At 39.6% G+C, this 23,512-nt stretch overlaps 1 protein-coding gene across 1 annotated transcript in view; it reads left to right on the top strand.

Moving 5' to 3' along the window:
- IGBP1 (immunoglobulin binding protein 1) overlaps window positions 1-23,512 on the top strand; it is a 38,120-nt gene that overhangs the window by 8,924 nt on the left and 5,684 nt on the right. Inside the window, exons 3-5 of the mRNA XM_060002617.1 lie at window positions 337-532; window positions 2,105-2,184; window positions 2,897-3,009. Of these exons, the coding sequence (XP_059858600.1) occupies window positions 337-532; window positions 2,105-2,184; window positions 2,897-3,009 (389 nt within the window). The remainder of the gene's footprint in view (window positions 1-336; window positions 533-2,104; window positions 2,185-2,896; window positions 3,010-23,512) is intronic.

Raw genomic sequence — 23,512 nt, 5'->3', positions numbered from 1 at the left:
TATATACTAAGCACCCAACCTAGTAAAGGTTGATGTCATAGAATTACTAAGGCACTCCCATCTCAAAATACGATGGGAAGAGTTGCTCATATCAGGTTATTTCGATTTTTTTCTGGTTTCAGGATGTATTTCTCAGCTTCTGCTGATCCCTTCCTTGCCTTGTAGTCTTGAGAGAACTGACTTGGTGGCAAATTCTGAGGTATAGAATCTGTATTTTTGCCTAAATGGAAATCGGTGTACCTGGTCATTTGTAAAGGTAAAATTGTATTGTGTCCTTCTTTTGAAGGAACACCTCTTTATTTTTAAGTTCATGGCTAATGCGTTTCTGTGGAACAGATACAAGCAGAAGAAGGAGGTGGAGCATAGGTTGTCTGCACTGAAATCTGCTGTGGAAAGTGGTCAAGCAGATGATGAGTGTGTTCGTGAATATTACCTCCTTCACCTTCGAAGGTGGATTGGTATCAGCTTAGAAGAGATTGAGAGCATTGACCAGGAGATAAAGATCTTGAGAGGAAAAGACTCTTCAAAAGAGGTAAGCCTGGTCACTGCCTATATCCCTAAAAAAGCTACTGTCAGAGATTTGGATGTTCTACAAGAGAGTAATCGAATTAAAATCCTTTTAAGTCTCCATAAAATCATTGTTCTTATTAAGATTAGTGGAGGAAGGCTGAAGGTTCACTAGGATAGCTTTCTTTCTAGTTTATAGTATTGTTCCCCAGTGCTTTCTAACCTGTAACACACTTCCAGTCTTTTGTAATTTTGTGACATGCCAGGAGGGAAGGAGGCTTCTCTGAAGTGAAAATTGGTTTGGGCTGTGAGCACTCATGACTCCTGAAAGAAGGCATAGGGAGGTGGGCCTTGAAAACCTGTGCTTGACTGTAATAAACAGGAAGAGGGATAGGATGGGAATGAAGAAGAAGAGTGTAACTGGAGAAGAGAGAGAAAAGAGTAAAAAGATAAAGCAAAAAACATGGAATGTGTTTAGGTTGGGGGAGAAACCAGGATTTAACATTACACAATGATACACCCTCACACCTTAGGTCACCCAAGTATGAAACACAGCAAGGACATCTCTGCACAAAATGTCGGGCATATTGGTAAAGAAAACTTGGTGTAACCCCACTTTGGCTGTCTCTGAAGGTCATAACTGTGTTTTGGAGCTGCTACTTCAAAATATTAGGCTCTGCTGCCACTTATTTTTTGGTTCAGAATATAACATGAATTGAGTTGAATTTATCAGTTAGTCACAGGCATTTAAGTCCTCAGAGAAACCTCTTGCTAATTCGATTTGCACTAATTAGCCCAGGAGCTTTTGCCTCAGGGTAACATCAACCTAGTTTCTCTGTGTGAAGGGATCAAAGAATGAACAATTAGTATTCTAAAGCCTTAAGGCCCCTTGGGCATATCTAGATGAGTGGTTTTCAAGCATCATGAGGCTGGACTCCTCTGGATCCTCCCATCTCCTTAGTTTTTTGTTTTTATGCTCTCTCATTTGGTATTGGGATTGGCTCTGGAAGTGATGGAGTTTAGAACCAAGTGAACATTTTTCTTGACCATAGTTTGTTTTGGTGTGCCCCCGGACAGCCAAGTTTCCTTGAAACATTTCTGTGCACCTATATATGAAAGATACTAACCCATTCTTCCCCCCTTGCATTTAGGAACATCCACTTCTAAAACACCCTAGGGAGCTCATGACAATTAATAGCAAAATTACATTGGACAGGGTTTTAGCAGAAGGGTCTTCATAATTCAACTTTAGCACTGAAGGCCAGGCTAAGGAAAGGGGCTTCAAATTGAGCTCAAGGGTTTTAGATGGAACATGGAAGAAGGCTTTGGAATCTTCCTCTTTGGAGGGGAGTATTTTAAAGTCAGGTAATTTTTCACTTGTGGTGAAATGATTCCTGGGAGAGCTTTCTCTTGCTCCCTTTCCAGCAAGATACTTGGGCCACCTCAGGAGAGCTAACCAACCTCCACCATTAGTATTCTGCAAATATATCTTAGAGACTGATAAATAGGGCTTTTCAAGCACCTAAAGACATAAGAGCCTGCATAGTGGGATGGGCAGAATGACAAGTACACTTCTGATAATTAATTTCCTTTTTAGGCATCAACTTCTCACTCATCTCGTCAGGACAGGCCTCCAATGAAACCGTTTGTTCTCACTCGGAACATGGCCCAAGCCAAGTAGGTAGTATTAAAAAGTGGGTTGCCTTTGCAAGCCCCCTGCTTTTATGGTTCATTTACAGTGCATGAGTAACAGAAGGTAATGGCTTCACCTGGGGAGGCTGTTCTTGCATCAGAGGTATCTCCTCTGATACTTTCTCTGTCTGTCTTCATCAGACATTTCCCTCACAAACTTGAGCTTAAAAATAGGCTAGAAAGGAAACCAACAAAAATTAATTAATTAACTAATTAAAAACAGAAAGAAGAAAAGAATCTAAGGGAGAATTGTAGACCTTAAAATTGTTTCCCACTGTTTCCTTCAGCTGCAGTTCTCAAAAGGACATGTTTGCCTATCTAGGTTTTAATTCTGAGTTTTGGGATGCTTTTCCGTAGGGTGGCAGAAGAGTCTTCTTCCTCTGTGTATCTTTTATACCCTCCAAGTATAAATACTCCTTCCATCGTATCATCACTCCTCTGTGGGGCATTAGCCTCCAGGATTGCTTACTGGGAGATGATTCTGGGCTATTTATCTTCTCATGAAAGCTCTTGCCTTTAATTCTCCTTCCTGGATGCCTCATTTTACATATCGTAACAGGAGTTTTCACAAATCCTCAGAAGATAGCTGGGTAGGGGAGCAAGGATGAAACAGACACAGGCTTTATCACTAAAGAGAAAAGACTTTTTAATAGAGCTCTTTATGTTTACTTTTCTAAATGCAGTGTGATTCTTGCAGAGTATTTGGAGCTGGTTATCCAAGTCTGGCATCTATGACAGTGAATGACTGGTATGAACAGCATCGGAAATTTGGAGCATTACCTGATCAGGGTATAGCCAAGAAAACATCAGGTATGGAGGGGTGGGAGGAGAGTCGTTATACTACTACACTACCGGTCCCTAACTCTCGAGCAATTAAATTCAGACCAAGTATTGTTGCCCTTTAGATGCAAAAGAAATCTGGACAAAGATTCTGAGTAATAGAAAGATTCTAGTCAGTATTTTGTTTCATTTATTATTAAATAGCACATGATTTTGGGAGGATGGGGGCAGTGGGACAGCATAGTTTTTTAGTTTCTCCAAATATCATGGCATAAAAACAGACTGAGCAGCTAGACAGCAAAGCCAAACATCCATAAATAGCAGTTCTGCTTCTGGTAACAGCAGAGTAGGTTGTATCAGACCAACCCCTCCTATAGATAACAATTACAGACTGGACAGAATATATCAAAACAGCTATCTGAAGGCCCTGAGAGTGACCAAAATCAGACATAGACTGTAGGGCAGTCAACACTTATATAAGAAGGGAACGGTACTTGGAACTTCCTGAGGGCAAGGACTTTGGCTTACTGTGTTCTTGGTGCTCAGTTTGGTAATTAGATCATGGTAGGTACTTGGAGGTGTCTTTGGGAGGGAAAGGTGGAGCTGGTAGTCATTAGAAAGATGGAAGCAATATGGCATAGCAGAAAAAGCATGGACAGATCTGGAGTAACCAGTTACTCCTACCACTTAGATAGGACATCATCTAGCCCCTCTGAGCCTATTTTCCTTATCTCATGTATGATCTCACTTGATACTCTTTAACAACCCCATGAAGCAAACATTCTTATTCCCATTTTAGAATGAGGAAATGGTGTCTGAGGACTAACCCAAAGTAAACATAGCTAGAAAGTGGCCAGGCTAGGATGTTAATACAGGCCCTAAAATTCCCACTTCCAATGCTGTTTCCACTGTAGCAAAGAGAATAGTGGTCATTTGAAAAGGTTTCCTGGTTTTTTTTATAGCTTTTCACCCATGGGCAGGCTGCACTTGCTGTAATATGGAGGTGGGTAAAACTTGGATAGAAACCAGTCTTATCGGATGAGGAAGGAGAGAACTGAGTTCAGGGTGACTGTAGCAACTGAAACCTGAGAAGATATCCCAGGAGAGAATCACAGAGGAGGAGCCCTAATTGTATAAAGCCTGCCCAAATCTCTGGCAGACTACTAAGCTATACAGGATCGACTCCAAGCACCCTAGATAGAGCTAAAATAACTGAATGGATAATCCAGCTACTGCCCAATGCAGAGGAAACAGAATTTTGAATTTTCGTTCTAGACAAATGAAAACTAACTAAAATGAAAAATCAGTATGTTTTAGAGGAACAAAACGGAATTCATAATCTCTACAACATAACCATTCAAAAAGTCTGGGATTCAGTCCTCAACTACTATACGTATGGGAAAAAAAAAGAAAGAAAACGTGACTTATACTCAAGAGGAAAAGCAATCAATGAAGACCAACCCGAAGATGACTCAGATGTTGAAATTAGCAGATAAGGACTTTAAAGCAGCTTATTTCTATGCTCAAGGGCATAGGGGAAAATATACTTGTAATGAATGAAAAAGTAAGAAATCTCAGAGAAGTAGAAACTATGCACAAAAAATTCTGGAACTGAAAAATACAATATCTGAAGTTTAAAAATCAAACCAGCCTCATAGATACAGACAAAAAAACGGGTGGTTGCCACAGGAGAGGGAGGTTGGAGAGGGGAAATAGGTGAAGGGGATTAAGAGCTATAAACCTCTAGTTATAAAATAAATAAAGCCACGGGGGTGTAATATACAGCATAAGAAACGTGGTCAATAATATTGTGATAACTTTGTGTAGGCACAGATGGTTACCAGATTTATGATGGTGATCATTTCATAATGTATGCAAATGTCAAACCACTGTAATACACCTGAAACTAACATAATATTGTACATCAACTATATTTCAATTTTTTTAAATTGGATGAGATTAATAGCAGATTGGCAATGACAGGAGAAAGGGTTGGTTAACTTGAAATAAGCCAATCTGAAGAAAAAAAAAAGATTGGTTAAAAATGAAGAGCCTCAATGACCTGTGGAACAATGTAAAAAGGTCTACCTTATGTACAATTGGAATACCAGTAGGAGAGAATAAAGAGAGAGAAGGGGCCATTAAAAAAAATTGAAGAAATAATGGCTGAAATGTTCCCCAAATCTGTGAAACACAAATTTAGAAATTTAGAAATAGCAGTAAGCCCTAACTAAGCAGGTTTTAAATACAGTGAAAACCAAGCATAGAGACATCATAGTCAAACTGCCGAAAACAAAAGAAAAAGAGAATCTTAAAAGCAGCCAGAGATAAAGTACATATTACACACAGAAGAACAGTGATATGAATTGTTGTCACCTTCGCATTTGAAAGTGGGTCCCAGAGATAGTGAAGTAATGCCTCAATTAAACACCCCAATTTTATTTATTTATTTATTTATTTTTCATTGTGTTGGGTCTTCGTTGCTGTGCACGGGCTTTCTCTAGTTGCGTCGAGTGAGGGCTGCTCTTTGTTGTGGTGCGTGGGCTTCTCATTGCGGTGGCTTCTCTTGTTGCGGAGCACAGGCTCTAGGCACTTGGGCTTCAGTAGTTGTGGCACGCGGGCTCCGTAGTTGTGGCACAGGGGCTTAGTTGCTCTGCGGCACGTTAGATCTTCCCAGACCAGGGCTCGAACCCGTGTCCCCTGCGTTGGCAGGCAGATTCTTAACTACTGCGCCACCAGGGAAGTCCCTAAACACCCCAATTTAAAAATGAGTAAAAGACCTTAGACACCTCACCAAATAAGATTATAAAGAGGGGAAATAAGCATATGAAAAGATGCCCAACATCATATGTCATTAGGGAATTGCACATTAAAACAACAGTGATCCCACTACACCCCTATAAGAATGGCCAAAATCCAAAATACTGACAACACCAAATGCTGGCATGGATAATGGAGCAACAGGAACTGTCATTCATTGTTGGTGGGAATGTAAAATGGTACAGACACTTTGGAAGACAGTTTGTCAGAACTAAACATTCTCTTACCATACTATCAAGCAGTCATGCTCCTTGGTATTTACCCAAATGAGTTGAAGTTAGGTTCACACAAAAATTGCACACAAATGTTTATAGCAGCTTTATTCATAATTGCCAACATTTGGAAGCAACCAAGATGCCCTCAGTAGGCAAATGGATAAACTGTGGTACATACAGACAATGGAATAATATTCATTGCTAAAAACAAATGAGCTATCAAGACATAAAAAGACATGGAGGAACCTTAAATGCGTATTACTAAGTGAAAGAAGCTAATCTGAAAAGGCTACATACTATAGGATTCCAGCTACATGACATTCTGGAAAATGCAAAACTATGGAGAGAGTAAAAGGGTCATTGGTTGCCAGGGATTAGAGGAAAAGGAGGGATGAATAGGCAAAACACAGGATTTTGGGGGCCAGTAGACTATTCAGTATGATGCTGTAATGGTGAATATATGTCATTATACATTTGCCCAAATCCATAGAATGTACAACACCAAGAGTGAACCCTAATGTAAACTGTGGACTTTGCATGATAATGATGCATCAGTGTAGGTTCATTGATTATAACAAATGTACCACTGTGGCTCGATGTTGATAGTAGGGGGGAGGCTGTGTCTGTGTGGGGCAGGGGGTATATAGGAACGCTGTGTTCTTTTAATTCAGTTTTACTGTATACCTAAAACTGCTCTAAAACTAAGGTCTATTTTTTAAAAATAATGCAAAGAGAGAAAGCTATAAAGTCAATGGAGAAATTAAAAGGGAGGAAGGCAAGAAAGAATGGAGAAACAAAAAACAGATGAGATGAACAGGAAACCAATAGCAGAATGGTAAATCCCAATCCAGCCATGTCAGTAATTATGTTAAATATAAATGGAGTAAACCTTCAAATTAGAAATCAGAGATTGATTACCAGACTCAACTGCATGCTGTCTACAAGAGGTGCATTCTATTTGGTTCTTTTTGGGTTTTTTTTTTTTTTGCGGTGCGCGGGCCTCTCACTGCTGTGTCCTCTCCCGTTGCGGAGCACAGGCTCCGGACGCGCAGGCTCAGTGGCCATGGCTCACGGGCCCAGCCTCTCCGCGGCATGTGGGATCCTCCCGGACCGGGGCACGAACCCGTGTCCCCTGCATCGGCAGGCGGACTCTCAACCACTGCGCCACCAGGGAAGCCCCTCTATTTGTTTTTTAATTGAAGTATAGTTGATTTACAATATTAGTTTCAGGTGTACAGCAAAATGATTTAGTATTTTTGTAAATTATGCTCCATTATAAGTTATTACAAGATAATGAGTATCATTCCCTGTGCTATACAATATATCCTTGTTGATTATCTATATTATACATAGTAGTTTGTATCTGTTAATCCCATACCCCTAATTTGTCCCTCCCCACTTTCCTCTGCCCCCTTTGGTAGCCACAAGTTTGTTTTCTGTATCTGTGAGCGTGTTTCTGTTTTTCATATCCGTTCATTTGTATTACTTTTTAGATTCCACATATAAGGGATATCATACAGTGTTTGTCTTTCTCTGTCTGACTTATTTCACTGAGCATAATACCCTCTAGGTCCATCCATGTTGCTGCAAATTTCAGAATTTCATTCTTTTTTATGGCTGAGTAGTAGTTCATTCTCTGTGTGTATGTATGTATACATATATACATATATATATACCACATCGTCTTTATCCATTCATCTGTTGATGGACACTTGGGTTGCTTCCATCTCTTGGCTGTTGTAAATAGTGCTGCTATAAACATTGGGGTGCATGTATCTTTTCGAATCAGTGTTTTCATTTTTTCTAGATATATACCTAGGAGTGGAATTGCTGGATCATATGGTAGTTCTATTTTTAGTTTTTTGAGGAACCTCCGTACTGTTTTCCATAGTGGCTGCACCAATTTACATTCTTACCAACAGTGTAAGACGGTTCCCTTTTCTTCACATCCTCTCCAACATTTGTTATTTGTAGACTTTGTGATGATAGCCATTCTGACAGGTGTGAGGTAATACCTAATTTTGGTTTTGATTTGCATTTTTCTAATAATTAGTGATGTTGAGCATCTTTTCATGTGCCTGTTAGCCATCTGTATGTCTTTGGAAAACTGTCTCTTCAGGTCTTCTGCCCATTTATTGGGTTCTTTGTTTTTTTTGATGATGACTTGTATGAGCTGTTCATAATATTTTGGATAGTAATCCCTTATGGGTCACAGCAGTTGTAAATATTTGCTCCCACCATCTAGGTTGTCTTTTCATTTTGTCAGTATTTTCCCTTGCTGTGTAAAAGCTTTTAAGTTTAATTATGTCCCATGTGTTTAGTTTTGCTTTTACTTCTTTTGCCTTAGGAGACAGAGCCAAAAAAAATATTGCTACAATTAAGTCAGAGTGTTCTGCCTATATTCTCTTCTAGGAGTTTTATGGTTTCAGGTCTTATATTTAGGTCTCCTAATCCATTTTGAGTTCATTTTTGTATATGGTGTGAGGGAATGTTCTAATCTCATTGTTTTACATGTAGCTGTCCAATTTTCCCAGAACCACTTGTTGAAGAGACTGTTTTTGCTTCATTGTATATTCTTGCCTCTTTTGTCATAGGTTAATTGACCATAGCCTATTTCTAGGCTCTCTATTCTGTTCCATTAATCTGTATGTCTGTTTTCGTGCCAGTACCATGCTGTTTTGATTACTGTAGCTTTTTAGTATAGTCTGAAGTCTGGGGGCACTATACCTCTGGCTTTGTTCTTTTTCCTCAAGATTGCTTTGGCAATTCAGGATCTTTTGTGGTTCCATATGAATTTTAGGGTTATTTGCTCTAGTCCTGTGAAAAATATCATGTATATTTTGATAGGGATTGCATTAAATCTGTAGATTGCTTTGGACAGCATGGCCATTTTAATAACATTAATTCTTCTAATCCAAGAGCACAGGATATCTTTCCATTTCTTTGTATCATCTTTAGTTTCCTTCATAAATGTTTTATAGTTTTCAGAGTATAGGTCTTTCACCTTCTTAGTTAAGTTTATTCCTAGGTATTTTATTCTTTTTGATGCAATTTTAAGCAGGATTTTTTTTTTTACTTTCTGGCATTTTATTGTTAGTGTATAGAAATGCAACAAATTTCTGTATATTGATCTTGTATCCTACAACCTTGCTGAATTCATTTATTAGTTCTAATAGTTTTTGGGTGGAGACTTTAGGGTTTTCTAGATATAGTACCACGTCATCTGCAAATAATGACAGTTTTACCTCTTCCCTTCCGATTTGGATGCCTTTTATTTCTTTCTTGTGTGATTGCTGTGACTAGGACTTCTAATACTGTGTTGAATAGAAGTAGCGAGAATGGGCATCCTTGTCTTGTTCCAGAATTTAGCAGGAAGGCTTTCAGCTTTTCACCATTAAGTATGACATTGGTTGTGGGTTTGTCCTAAATGGCCTTTGTTATGTTGAGATATGTTCCCTCGATACCCACTTTCAGAGTTTTTATTATTAATGGATGTTGAATTTTGTCACATTGGTCTTTCTGCATCTATTGAGACGATCATGTGATTATTATCCTTCCTTTTGATAATGTGGTGTATCACACTAATTAATTTGCATATATTGAATTACCCTTGTGACCCTAGAATAAATTCAGCTTGATCGTGGTATATGATCCTTTTTATATATTTTTAGATTTGGTTTGCTAATATTTTGTTGAGGATTTTTGCATTTATATTCATCAAATATACTGGCCTGTAATTTCCTTTTTTTGTAGTGCCACACTGTGGCATGGAGTGAGCAGGGCCAGAACATTCAGCTTGGGCTAGGGTACACACGCAGCAAAGCGGCTGTGGGAAACCCAGCAGCTCTGCTGCCATCAGAAGTCTGGGCTGCTTCTGGGGCACCTCTTGAGTAAATTCCAGCAATGGTCACCACTGCTGCCCCACCTGGGCTCCACCCCAGAGCTGGGTCACCTCTCCATCTCAAGGTCAAGTCTCTTCCCAGGTCCTGGCCACCTTAGATCCAGTGTCATGCTTGTGGCATGAAGTGAGCAGGGCTAGAACATTCTTTCAGCTCTGGCTTGAGAGCGCAGCATGGCTGTTGCATGAAACCAGTAGCCTAGGACAGCAGGCTACTGGTTTCTCTACCCTACCTGGGGGCAGTCTACCCACACAGTACTCATGAGTGGAGCCCAGACTTCTCTGTGGACTTCTGTGTATCTTTCTTACAACCTTGGTTGTACAGGAGTCTTTCTGCCAATTTCCAGTTAGTTTTTGGTGAGAATTGTTCCACACGTTGATATATTTTTGATGTGTTCATGGGGAGAGGTGAACTCCACATCTTCTTACACCACCCTCTTGATCTCCTATCAAGAGATGCATTTAAATATAAAGGTACAGATTGGTGGAATGTAAAAAGATTTTTTAAATATACCATGCTAACAGTAAACATAAGAAAGCTGCAGTAGCTATATAATGTCAGATAAAGTAGACTTCAAGACAAAAGGTGTTACTGGACTTTCAAAAGGACATTTAGTGCTGATAAAAGGGGCAGTTTATCTGGAGGACATAGCAATCATAAACATGTTTGTGACTAATAACAACCTTCAAATTACATGAAGAAAAAATTGACAATTAAATGGAGAAATAGAGAAATCTTTAGCCATAGTTAGAGATTTTCATACTTCTCTTTCAATAACTGAAAGAATTTCTGGACAGAAAATCAGTAAGGACATAAAAGATCTGGAGAAAACTCGCAGCCACCTTAACCTGTTTGACATTTATAGAAAAATATATCCAATAGCTGCAAAATACACCTTTTTTCAAATGCACATGGTACGTTCACTAACTTAGACCATATTCTGGGCCACCAAATAAGTGTCCATAAACTTTCTTTTTTTAATTAATTAATTAATTTTATTTTTTTTTTAATTTTTTTTCTGGTATGCGGGCCTCTCACTGTTGTGGCCTCTCCCGTTGCGGAGCGCAGGCTCAGGGGCCATGGCTCACAGGCCCAGCCGATCCGCGGCATGTGGGATCTTCCCGGACCGGGGCACAAACCCGTGTCCCCTGCATCGGCAGGCAGACTCTCAACCACTGTGCCACCAGGGAAGCCCTAATTAATTTATTTTTAAAATTAATTAGTTAATTAATTTGGCTGCATTGGGTCTTAGTTGTGGCACGTGGGATCTTCGTCGCGGCACGCGAGATCTTTCGTTGCGGCGTGTGGGCTCTTCATTGCAGCGCTTGGGCTTCTCTCTAGTCGTGGCGCATGGGCTCTAGAGCACGTGGGCTCAGTTCTGGCGCACAGGCTTAGTTGCCCCGTGGCAGGAGGGTTCTTATTTCCCCAACCAGGGATTGAACTCCTGTCACCTGCATTGGAAGACAGATTCTTAACCACTGGACCACCAGGGAAGTCCCTCCATAAACTTTCAAAGATTGAAATTGCCCTGTGTTCTCTGACCACAACCTAATTCAGTTAGCAATCAATGACATAGGAAGTCCCTAAATATTTTCAAATTAAACAACATACTTATAAATAACCCATCAGTCAAAGAAGAAATCACAAAGAAAATTAAGAAGTATTTTTAACTGAATGATAACGAAATACATTAAAACTTGTGGGATACAACTAAAGCAGTGCTGAGAGAGAAAGGTATAACTTTCAGTAGTTATATTAGAAAAAAGAAAGGTAAAATCAGTTACTAAGGTACTAACTTAAGAAGTTGGAGAAAACAAGAACAAAATAAGCTTAAAGTATATGGAAGAAAGGAAACAAAGATGGAGAACCTCGGGGGGGTTGGTGGTCGTAATGTTGCACAAAAGTCAAACATATGTATACCCTCATGACCTGGCAGTTTCACTCCCACGTATATACCTAAGGGGAATGAGACCATATTTCCTCAAAAGGCTTGTACAAGAATGCTCATAGCAGCATTATTTGTAATACCCCAAACTGAGCACTACTTAAATGCCCATACATAGTAGAATGGATAAATACATTTTGGCATATTCACACAGTGAAATACTATTTAGCGATAAGGTTAAACAGACTATAGTTCTTTACTCATAAGTAACAAATATAGCTAAGTTTTACAAACATCATTTGAGTAAAAAAAGTCAGACACAAAAGAGAATAAAGTTCAGACATGGCTGAAACTTGTATATGCTGGTTAAAAGCCAGTATGGTGCTCACCCTTAGTGGGAGATCATGAATGGAACTGGACCTGAGGGGAACTTCTGAAGAGTTAGTAATGTTTTGTATCTTAATCTGGGTACCGATTACATGGATGTGTTCAGATGTGAAAATTGACTGAGCTATACTGTGTCTGTGTATTTTTCTGCATGTATGTTACATTTCAGTAAAAAGACAAAAGAAAAAATTCATGGGTAATATTTACAGCAAAACTAAGTGACAGTGTATCCCCATGAAACTCAAAATAAAAACAGTTAAGGGCAAATCATTCATAGCCACAAGATCAACAAGGAATGGACATCTGTGTAGGAGAAAGCAGAAGGAGTTGACAGACCATGTGAAAGACCTGACAAACAGGAGAATTCCAAAACAGCAAACAGGTATTCACTAAAAAGCGTGGCATTCTGACAAGTGTGAGGTGGTATCTCATTGCATTTGAGGTGGTTTTGATTTACATTTCCCTTATGATTAGTGATGTTGAGTACCTTTTCATGTACCTGTTGGCCATCTCTATGTCTTCTTTGGAAAAATGTCTATTCAGGTCTTCTGCCCATTTCTTATTCAGATTGTTTGTACTGAGTTGTATGAGTTCTTTATATATTTTGGATATTAACCCCTTAACAGACATATTGTTTGCAAATATCTTCTCCTATTCAGTTAAGTTGCCTTTTTGTTTTGCTGGTGGTTCCCTTTGCTGTGCAAGTGTTTTAGCTTCATATGGTTCTGTTTGTTTATTTTTGGTTTTGTTGCCGTTGCCTGAGGAGACAGATCAAAAAAATATTGCTAAGACCAGTTTCAAAGAGCATACTGCCTGTGTTTTCTTCTAGGTGTTTTATGGTTTCAGGTCTTACATTTAAGTCTTCAATTCGTTTTGAGTTTATTTTTGTAAATGATGTGAGAAAATGGCCTAGTTTCATTCTTTTACTTGTAGCTATCCAGTTTTCCCAACAACACTAACCCACAAAAAAGAATGAAATCTTGCAATCTGTGACAACATGGATGGACCTGGAGGGTATTATGCTAAGTGAATAAGTCAGACAGAGAAAGATAAAACAAATGAGTCCTAGGCTTCCCTGGTGGCGCAGTGGTTGAGAGTCCGCCTGCCGATGCAGGGGACACGGGTTCGTGCCCCAGTCCGGGAAGATCCCACATGCCGCGGAGCGGCTGGGCCCGTGAGCCATGGCCGCTGAGCCTGCGCATCCGGAGCCTGTGCTCCTCAACGGGAGAGGCCACAACAGTGAGAGGCCCGTGTACTGCAAAATACAAGCAAACAAACAAACAAACAAAATAAATGAGTCCTAAACAACCCAGAAACAGACTCATAGATACAGAGAACAAACTAGTGGTTGAGAGAATGGGAGGATGGGTGAAATAGGTGAAGGAGATTAAGAGATACAAATTACCAGTTATAAAATAAATGGGTCACAGGGATGTAATGCACAGCACAGGGAATATAGTCAATAATATTATAATAACTTTGTATGGCACATAATTGATACAAATATAGAATCACTATGTTGTACATCTGAAACAAATATATTGTAAGTCAACTATACTTCAATTAAACATTTTTAGTGAAAAAAATAAAAGTGTGGCAGTTCAGTTTAAGAACATTAGTTGAAATGGGGAGGGGTTTTTCCCTCCAATAAAAACTGAATACAAGGAACCTGTGGTCAGAAGGTCTGAAAGGGATGGAGCAGGCTAACCCTTAATGAACTCCTGAAAATGAGCCACCAGATCTCCCTACTCATACACGGTCCCACACTGAGGAGAAATTGCTGAGAACAGAATTCAAATTGAGCAGAACAGGGACAATAAAGAATAAGGAAAGAAAAGGTCTAGATAAGAATGGGATAGAGGACCAGAACCAAGAACTCTCATCAAGCAAGTCATCTTATTCCTTTAACATACATAAAAACAGCAGAAAGGGAGCCTCTGTGAAGTTAGAAAAGCCACCCTGAACCATACTTCTTTCTAAAAGTTCAGGAAAGCTTAGTACACATAAGAATGAGCAACAGATTGTGATGATGGTTGCACAGTTCTGAATATACTAAAAACCACTGAATTGTACATTTTAAATGGGTAAATTTTATGGTATGTGAAAAATATCTCAATAAAGCTGTGAGAAAAATGAATGGAAAATTAATCAAGGTCAGATCCCACACAAAATTATTATAAGGAGAAAAAGGAGAGAATCAAAAGCATTCCATGTTCCTTATCTATTTTATGTATAGTAGTTTGTATCCGTTAATCCCATACTCCTAATTTGTCCCTCCCTCCCTCCCTCCCTCCCTCCCTCTCTGCTTTGGTAACCATAAATTTGTTTTTTATGTCTGTGAGTCAGTTTCTGTTTTGTATATAGATTCATTTGTATTATTTTTTAGACTCCACATGTAAGTGATATAAAGGATATAAACTGAAAAAATATATGTATATAACTGAATCACTTTGCTGTACACCTGAAACTAACACAGTATTGTAAACCAACTATACTTCAATTAACAAAAAAGAGAGAAAAAGGGGGGAGAAAAACATTCCAGAAAGACACACTCAAAAAACAACAAATTTAAAATATACTGTTTAAAAGTGAGTTGGAAGACATTAAGAAAATTAAATAAGACATGGAAGAACAATACAAAGCAGGATTAGAAAAACTCAGAAATGTAGTGACAGCTTGGGGGAAGTAAGAAGAAAGAATCACTTTAGAAATGAAGGCTGAGGGACTTCCCTGGTGGTCAGTGGTTAAGAATCCGCCTTCCAGTGCAGGGGATGCGAGTTCGATCTCTGGTCGGGGGACTAAGATCCCACATGCCGTGGGGCAACTAAGCCCATGCACTCTAGAGCCCATGAGCCACAACTAGACAGCCCACGTGCCGCAACAAAGAGCCTGCGTGCCACAACTAAGATCCAATGAAGCCAAGTAAATTAAAAAAGAAATCAAGGCTGGGACTTCCCTGGCGGTCCAGTGGTTAAGACTCCATGCTTCCACTGCAGCAAGCGCAGGTTCGATCCCTGGTTGGGGAATTAAGATCCCACATGCCATGTGGTGTGGTCAAAAAATAAAAATAAAAAAAATAGAGATGAAGGCTAAGGCAGAATGCTCTTTGACATAAATCATAGCAATATTTTTATGGATCTGTCTCAGACAAAGGAAACAAAAGCAAAAGTAAACAAATGGGACCTAATTAAACTTAAAAACTTTTGCACAGCAAAGGAAACCAACAGCAAAATGAAAAGGCAACCTACAGAATGGGAGAAAATATTTTGCAAATGATATGCCCAATAAGGGGTTAATATCCAAAATATATAGATAGCTCATATAACTCAAATAAAGAAAACTTAAAAATGGGCAGACAACCTGAGTAGACGTCTTTCCAAAGAAGATATACAGATGGCCAACAGGAACATGAAAAGAGGCTCAACATTGCTAATCATCAGAGAAATGCAAATCAAAACCATAATGAGATAACACCTCACACCTCTCAGAATGGCTATCATCAAGAAGTCTACAAATAACAAATGTTGGCGAGGATGTATAGAAATGGGAACCCTAGTACACTGTTGGTGGGAATATAAATTGGCGTAGCTACTACGGAAGGCAGTGTGGCAGTTTGTCAAAAAATTGAAATAGAACTATCATATGATCCAGCAATTCTACCCCTGGGGGGTTTTTTTGCGGTACACGGGCCTCTCACTGCTGCGGCCCCTCCCACTGCGAAGCACAGGCTCTGGACGTGCAGGCCCAGCGGCCATGGCTCACGGGCCCAGCTGCTCTGCAGCATGTGGGATTCTCCCGGACCGGGGCACAAACCCGCGTCCGCCGCATCGGCAGGTGGGCTCCCAACCATTGTGCCACCAGGGAAGCCCCTACCCCTGGGTTTTTATCCACAGAAAATGGAAACGCTAATTCAAAAAGATACATGCACCCCAGTGTTCATAGAATCATTGTTTACATTAGCCAGTATATGGAAGCAACCAAAGGTGTCCATCAGTAGATGAAAAGATATAGAAGATGTGGTGTATATATATACAGTGGAGTATTAGCCCTAAAAAGACTGAAACTCTGCCATTTTCAACAACATGGATGGCCCCTAGAGGGTATTAATGCTTAGTGAAATAAGTCAGAGAAAGAAAAATACTGTATGATATCATTGATATGTGGAATCTAAAAAATAATCTAATAAAAGTATAACAAAACAGAACCAGACTCACAGATATAGAGGACAAACTAGTGGATACCAGTGAGGAGAAAAAAGGGAGGGAAGGGCAAGATGATAGGAAATTGAGGTACTAGCTACTATGTATAAAATGAATAAGCTACAAAGATACATTGTACAGCACAGGGAATATAGCCATTTTTTTAACATCTTTATTGGAGTATAATTGCTTTACAGTGGTGTGTTAGTTTCTGCTTTATAACAAAGTAAATCAGTTATACATATGTCCCCATATCTCTTCCCTCTTGCATCTCCCTCCCTCCCACCCCTCTAGATGGTCAAAAATCACCGAGCTGATCTCCCTGTGCTATGCTGCTGCTTCCCACTAGCTATCGGTTTTACATTTGGTAGTGTATATATGTCCATGCCACTCTCTCACTTTGTCCCAGCTTACCCTTCCCCCTCCCCATGTCCTCAAGTCCATTCTCTAGTAGGTCTGTGTCTTTATTCCCATCCTGCCCCTAGGTTCTTCATGACTTTTTTTGTTTTAGATTCCATATATATGTGTTAGCATATGGTATTTTTCTTTCTCTTTCTGACTTACTTCACTCTGTATGACAGACTCTAGGTCCATCCACCTCACTACAAATAACTCAGTTTCGTTTCTTTTTATGGCTGAGTAATATTCCATTGTATATATGTGCCACATCTTCTTTATCCATTCATCTGTCAATGGACACTTAGGTTACTTCCATGTCCTGGCTATTGTAAATAGAGCTGCAGTGAACATTGTGGTACATGACTCTTTGAATTATGGTTTTCTCAGGGTATATGCCCAGTAGTGGGATTGCTGGGTTGTATGGTAGTTCTATTTTTAGTTTTTTAAGGAACCTCCATACTGTTCTCCATAGTGGCTATATCAATTTACATTCCCACCAACAGTGCAAGAGGGTTCCCTTTTCTCCACACCCTCTCCAGCATTTATTGTTTGTAGATTTTTTGATGATGGCCATTCTGACCGCTGTGAGGTGATATCTCATTGTAGTTTTGATTTGCATTTCTCTAATGATTAACAATGTTGAGCATTCTTTCATGTGTTTGTTGGCAAACTGTGTATCTTCCTTGGAGAACTGTCTATTTACATCTTCTGCCCATTTTTGGATTGGGTTGTTTGTTTTGTTTGTTTGTTTTTAATATGTATAATTGTGATAGAAATTTTTTTAATTAATTAATTTATGGCTGTGTTGGGTCTTCGTTTCTGTGCAAGGGCTTTCTCTAGTTGCAGCGAGTGGGGGCCACTCTTCATCGCGGTGTGCATGCCTCTCACAGTTGCCGCCTCTCTTGTTGCGGAGCACAAGCTCCAGACGCACAGGCTCAGTAGTTGTGGCTCATGGGCCTAGTTGCTCCGCGGCATGTGGGATCTTCCCAGACCAGGGTTCGAACCCGTGTCCCCTGCACTGGCAGGCACATTCTCAACCACCAGGGAAGCCTGGGTTGTTTGTTTTTTTGATATTGAGCTGCTTGTAAATTTTGGAGATTAATCCTTTGTCATTTGCTTCATTTGCAAATATTTTCTCCCATTCTGACGGTTGTCTTTTCATCTTGTTTATGGTTTCCTTTGCTGTGCAAAAGATTTTAACTTTCATTAGGTCCCATTTATTTTATTTTTGTTTTTATTTCCATTTCTGTAGGAGGTGGGTTAAAAAGGATCTTGTTGTGCTGTATGTCATACAGTGTTCTTCCTATGTTTTCCTCTAAGAGTTTTATAGTGTTTGGCCTTACATTTAGGTCTTTTATCCATTTTGAGTTTATTTTTGTGTATGGTGTTAGGGATTGTTCGAATTTCATTCTTTTACATGTAGCTGTCCAGTTTTTCCAGCACCACTTGTTGAAGAGGCTGTCTTTTCTCCATTGTATATTCTTGCCTCCTTTATCAAAAATAAGGTGACCTATGTGCATGGGTTTATCTCTGGGCTTTCTATCCTGTTCCATTGATCTGTATTTCTGTGTTTGTGCCTGTACCATACTGTCTTGATTACTGTAGCTTTGTAGTCTAATCTGAAGTCAGGGAGCCTGATTCCTCCAGCTCTGTTTTTCTTTCTCAAGATTGCTTTGGCTATTCGGGGTCTTTTGTGTTTCCATACAAATTGTGAATTTTTTTGTTCTAGTTCTGTGAAAAATGCCAGTGGTAGTTTGATAGGGATTGCGTTGAATCTGTAGATTGCTTTGGGTAGTAGAGTCATTTTCACAATGTTGATTCTTCCAATCCAAGAACATGGTATATCTCTCCATCTATTTGTATCATCTTTAATTCCTTTCATCAGTGTCTTATAGTTTTCTGCATACAGGTCTTTTGTCTCCTTAGGTAGGTTTATTCCTAGGTATTTTATCCTTTTTGTTGCCATGGTAAATGGGAGTGTTTTCTTGATTTCACTTTCAGATTTTTCATCATTAGTGTATAGGAATGCAAGAGATTTCTCTGCATTAATTTTGTATCCTGCAACTTTACCAAATTCATTGATTAGCTCTAGTAGTTTTCTGGTAGCATCTTTAGGATTCTCTAGGTATAGTATCATGTCATCTGCAGTGACAGCTTTACTTCTTCTTTTCTGATTTGGATTCCTTTTATTTCTTTTTCTTCTCTGATTGCTGGGGCTAATACTTCCAAAACAATGTTGAATAATAGTGGTGAGAGTGGGCAACCTTGTCTTCTTCCTGATCATAGTGGAAATGGTTTCAGTTTTTCACCATTGAGGACGATGTTGGCTGTGGGTTTGTCATATATGGCCTTTATTATGTTGAGGTAAGTTCTCTCTATGCCTACTTTCTGCAGGGTTTTTATCATAAATGGGTGTTGAATTTTGTCAAAAGCTTTTTCTGCATCTAGTGAGATGATCATATGTTTTTTATTCTTCAATTTTTTAATATGGTGTATCACATTGATTGATTTGCATATATTGAAGAATCCTTGCATTCCTGGGACAAACCCAACTTGATCATGGTGTATGATCCTTTTAACGTGCTGTTGGATTCTGTTTGCTAGTATTTTGTTGAGGATTTTTGTATCTAGGTTCATCAGTGATATTGGCCTGTAGTTTCCTTTCTTTGTGACATCTTTGTCTGGTTTTGGTATCAGTGTGATGGTGGCCTCGTAGAATGAGTTTGCGGGTGTTCCTCTCTCTGCTATAGTTTGCAAGAGTTTGAGAAGGATAGGTGTTAGCTCTTCTGTAAATGTGTGATGGAATTCGCCTGTGAAGCCATGTGGTCCTGGGCTTTTGTTTGTTTGAAGGTTTTTAATCACAGTCTCAATTTCAGTGCTTGTGATCCGTCTGTTTATATTTTCTGTTTCTTCCTGGTTCAGTCATGGAAGGTTGTACTTTTCTAACAATTTGTCCATTTCTTCCAGGTTGTCCATTTTATTGGCATATAGTTGCTTGTAGTAATTTCTCATGATCCTTTGTATTCCTGCAGCGTCAGTTTTTTCTCCTTTTTCTTTTCTAATTCTATTGATTTGAGTCTCCTTCCTTTTTTTCTTGATGAGTCTGGCTAATGGTTTATCAATTTTGTTTGTCTTCTCAAAGAACCAGCTTTTAGTTTTATTGCTCTTTCCTATTCTTTCCTTCATTTCTTTTTCATTTATTTCTCATCTGATCTTTATGATTTCTTTCCTTCTTCTAACTTTGGGGTTATTTTGTTCTTCTTTGTCTAATTGCTTTAGGTGTAAGTTTAGGTTGTTTATTTGAGATGTTTCTTGTTTTTTAAGGTAGGACTGTACTGCTATAAACTTTGCTCTTGGAACTGCTTTTGCTGCATCCCATAGGTTTTGGGTCGTAGTGTTTTCATTGTCATTTGTTTCTAGGTATATTTTGATTTCCTCTTTAATTTCTTCCCTGATCTCTTGGTTATTAAGTAGTGTATTTTTTAGCCTCCACATGTGTGTATATTTTACAATATTTTTCCTGTAATTCATATCTCGTTTCATAACGTTGTGGTCGGAAACCATACTTGATACGATTTCCATTTTCTTAAATGTACCAGGGTTTGGTTTGTGACCCAAGATATGATCTATCCTGGAGAATGTTCCAATACACTTGAGAAGAAAGTGTATTCTGTTGTTTTTGGAAGGAATGTCTTATAAATATCAATTTAGTCCATCTTGTTTAATGTATCATTTAAAGCTTGTGTTTCCTTATTTATTTTCATTTTGGATGATCTGTCCATTGGTGAAAGTGGGGTGTTAAAGTCCCCTACTATGATTGTGTTACTGTCTATTTCCCCTTATATGACTATTAGCGTTTGCCTTATATATTAAGGTGCTCCTATGTTGGGTGCATAAATATTTACAGTTGTTATATCTTCTTCTTGGATTGATCCCTTGATTATTATGTAGTGTCCTTCTTTGTCTCTTACAATAGTCTTTGTTTTAAAGTCTATTTTGTCTGATATGAGAATTGCTACACCAGCTTTCTTTTGATTTCCATTTGCGTGGAATATCGTTTTCCATCCCCTCACTTTCAGTCTGTATGTGTCCCTAGGTCTGAAGGGGGTCTCTTGTAGACAGTATACATATGGGTCTTGGTTTTGTATCCATTCAGCCAGTCTATGTCTTTTCGTTGGAGCATTTAATCTATTTACATTTAAGGTAATTATTGGTATGTATGTTCCTATTACCATTTTGTTAATTGGTTTGGGTTTGTTATTGTAGGTCTTTTCTTTCTCGTGTGTTTCCTGCCTAGAGAAGTTCCTTTAGTATTTGTTGTAAAGCTGGTTTGGTGGTGCTGAACTCTCTCAGCTTTTACTTGTCTGTAAAATTTTAATTTCTCCGTCAAATCTGAATGAGATCCTTGCTGGGTAGAGTAATATTGGTTGTAGGTTTTTCCCTTTCAGCACTTTAAATATGTCCTGCAACTCCCTTCTTGCTTGCAGAGTTTCTGCTGAAAGATCACCTGTAACCTTATGGGGATTCCCTTGTATGTTATTTGTTGTTTTTCCCTTGCTGCTTTTAATATGTTTTCTTTGTATTTAATTTTTGATAGTTTGATAACTATGTGTCTTGGCGTGTTTCTCCTTGGATTTATCCTGTATGGGATTCTCTGTGCTTCCTGGACTTGATTAACTATTTCCTTTCCCATATTAGGATAGTTTTCCACTTTAATCTCTTCAAATATTTTCTCAGTCCCTTTCTTTTTCTCTTCTTCTTCTGGAACCCCTGTAATTCGCATGTTGGTGCGTTTTAATGTTTTCCCAGAGGTCTCTGAGACTGTCCTCAGTTCTTTTCGTTCTTTTTTCTTTATTCTGCTCTGCAGTAGTTATTTCCACTATTTTATCTTCCAGGTCGCTTATCCATTCTTCTGCCTCAGTTATTCTGCTATTGATTCCTTCTAGAGAGTTTTTAATTTCATTTATTGTGTTGTTCATTATTGTTTCTTTGCTCTTTAGTTCTTCTAGGTCCTTGTTAAATGTTTCTTGTATTTTCTCCCTTCTATTTCCAAGATTTTGGATCATCTTTACTTTCGTTACTCTGAATTCTTTTTCAGGTAGACTGCCTATTTCCTCTTCATTTGTTTGGTCTGATGGATTTTTACCTTGTTCCTTCATCTGCTGTGTGTTTCTCTGTCTTCTCATTTTGCTTAACTTACTGTGTTTGGTGTCTCCTTTTCGCAGGCTGCAGGTTCTTAGTTCCCATTGTTTTTGGTATTTGCTCCCACTGGGTAAGGTTGGTTCAGTCGGTTGTGTAGGCTTCCTGGTGGAGGGGACTAGTGCCTGTGTTCTGGTGCATGAGGCTGGATCTTGTCTTTCTGGTGGGCAGGACCATGTCCGGTGGTGTGTTTTGGGGTGCCTGTGGCCTTATTATGATTTTAGGCCGCCTCTCTGCTAATGGATGGGGCTGTGTTCCTGTCTTGCTAGTTGTTTGGCATAGGGGTCCAGCACTGTAGCTTGCTGGTCGTTGAGTGGAGCTGGGTGTTGGCATTGAGATGGAGATCTCTGGGAGATTTTCGCCATTTGATATTATGTGGAGCTGGGAGGTCTCTGGTGGACCAGTGTCCTGAACTCGGCTCTCCCACCAGAGAGGCACTGGCCTGATGCCCTATGGAGCACCACGACCCTGTCATCCACACGGCTTAGAATAAATAGGAGAAAGAAAGGAAGAAAGAAAAAATAAAATAAAGTTATTAAAATAAAAAATAATTATTAAAAAATTTTTAAATTTTAAAAAGTAGTAAAAAAAAAAAAAAGGAAAGAAAGAAGCAAGAGAGCAGCCAAACCAAAAAACAAGTCCACCAATGATAACAAGCACTAAAAGCTATACTAAAAAAACCCCAGAAAAACAGACAGACAGAACCCTAGGACAAATGGTAAAAGCAAAGCTATACAGACAAAAATCACACACGGAAGCATACACATACACACTCACAAAAAGAGAAAAAGGAAAAGTATGTATATATCATTGCTCCCAAAGTCCACCGCCTCAATTTTGGGATGATTCGTTGTCTCTTCAGGTATTCCACAGATGCAACGTACATCAAGTTGGTTGTGGAGATTTAATCCGCTGCTCCTGAGGCTGCTGGGAGAGATTTCCCTTTCTCTTCTTTGTTTGCTCAGCTCCTGGGGTTCAGCTTTGGATTTGACCCCGCCTCTGCGTGTAGGTTACCTGAGGGCATCTGTTCCTGCCCAGACAGGACAGGGTTATAGGAGCAGCTGATTCAGGGGCTGTGGCTCACTCAGGCCCAGGGGAGGGAGGGGTACGGATGCTGGGCGAGCCTGCGTTGGCAGAGGCTGGTGTGACATTGCAACAGCCTGAGGCGTGCTGTGCGTTCTCCTGGGGACGTTGTCCCTGGATCAGGGGACCCTGGCAGAGGCGGGCTGCACAGGCTTCCGGGGGGCGAGGTGTGGATAGTGACCTGTGCTCGCACACAGGCTTCTTGGTAGCTGCAGCAGGAGCCTTAGCGTCTCATGCCAGTCTCTGGAGTTCGCGCTGATAGCCCAGGCTCGCGCCCATCTCTGGAGCTCCTTTAAGCAGCATTCTTAATCCCCTGTCCTCGCACACCGCGAAACAAAGAGGCAAGAAAAAGTCTCTCGCCTCTTCGGCAGTTCCAGACTTTTTCCCGGACTCCCTCCGGCTAGGACTCCCTCCGGCTAGCTGTGGCGTACTAGCCCCTTCAGGCTG

This window comes from Delphinus delphis, chromosome X, assembly GCF_949987515.2.
Source record: "Delphinus delphis chromosome X, mDelDel1.2, whole genome shotgun sequence".
NCBI classification, from domain to species: domain Eukaryota; kingdom Metazoa; phylum Chordata; class Mammalia; order Artiodactyla; family Delphinidae; genus Delphinus; species Delphinus delphis.
Note: the sequence above shows the minus strand (reverse complement) of the source record. Positions and strands in the feature narration are given on the sequence as shown.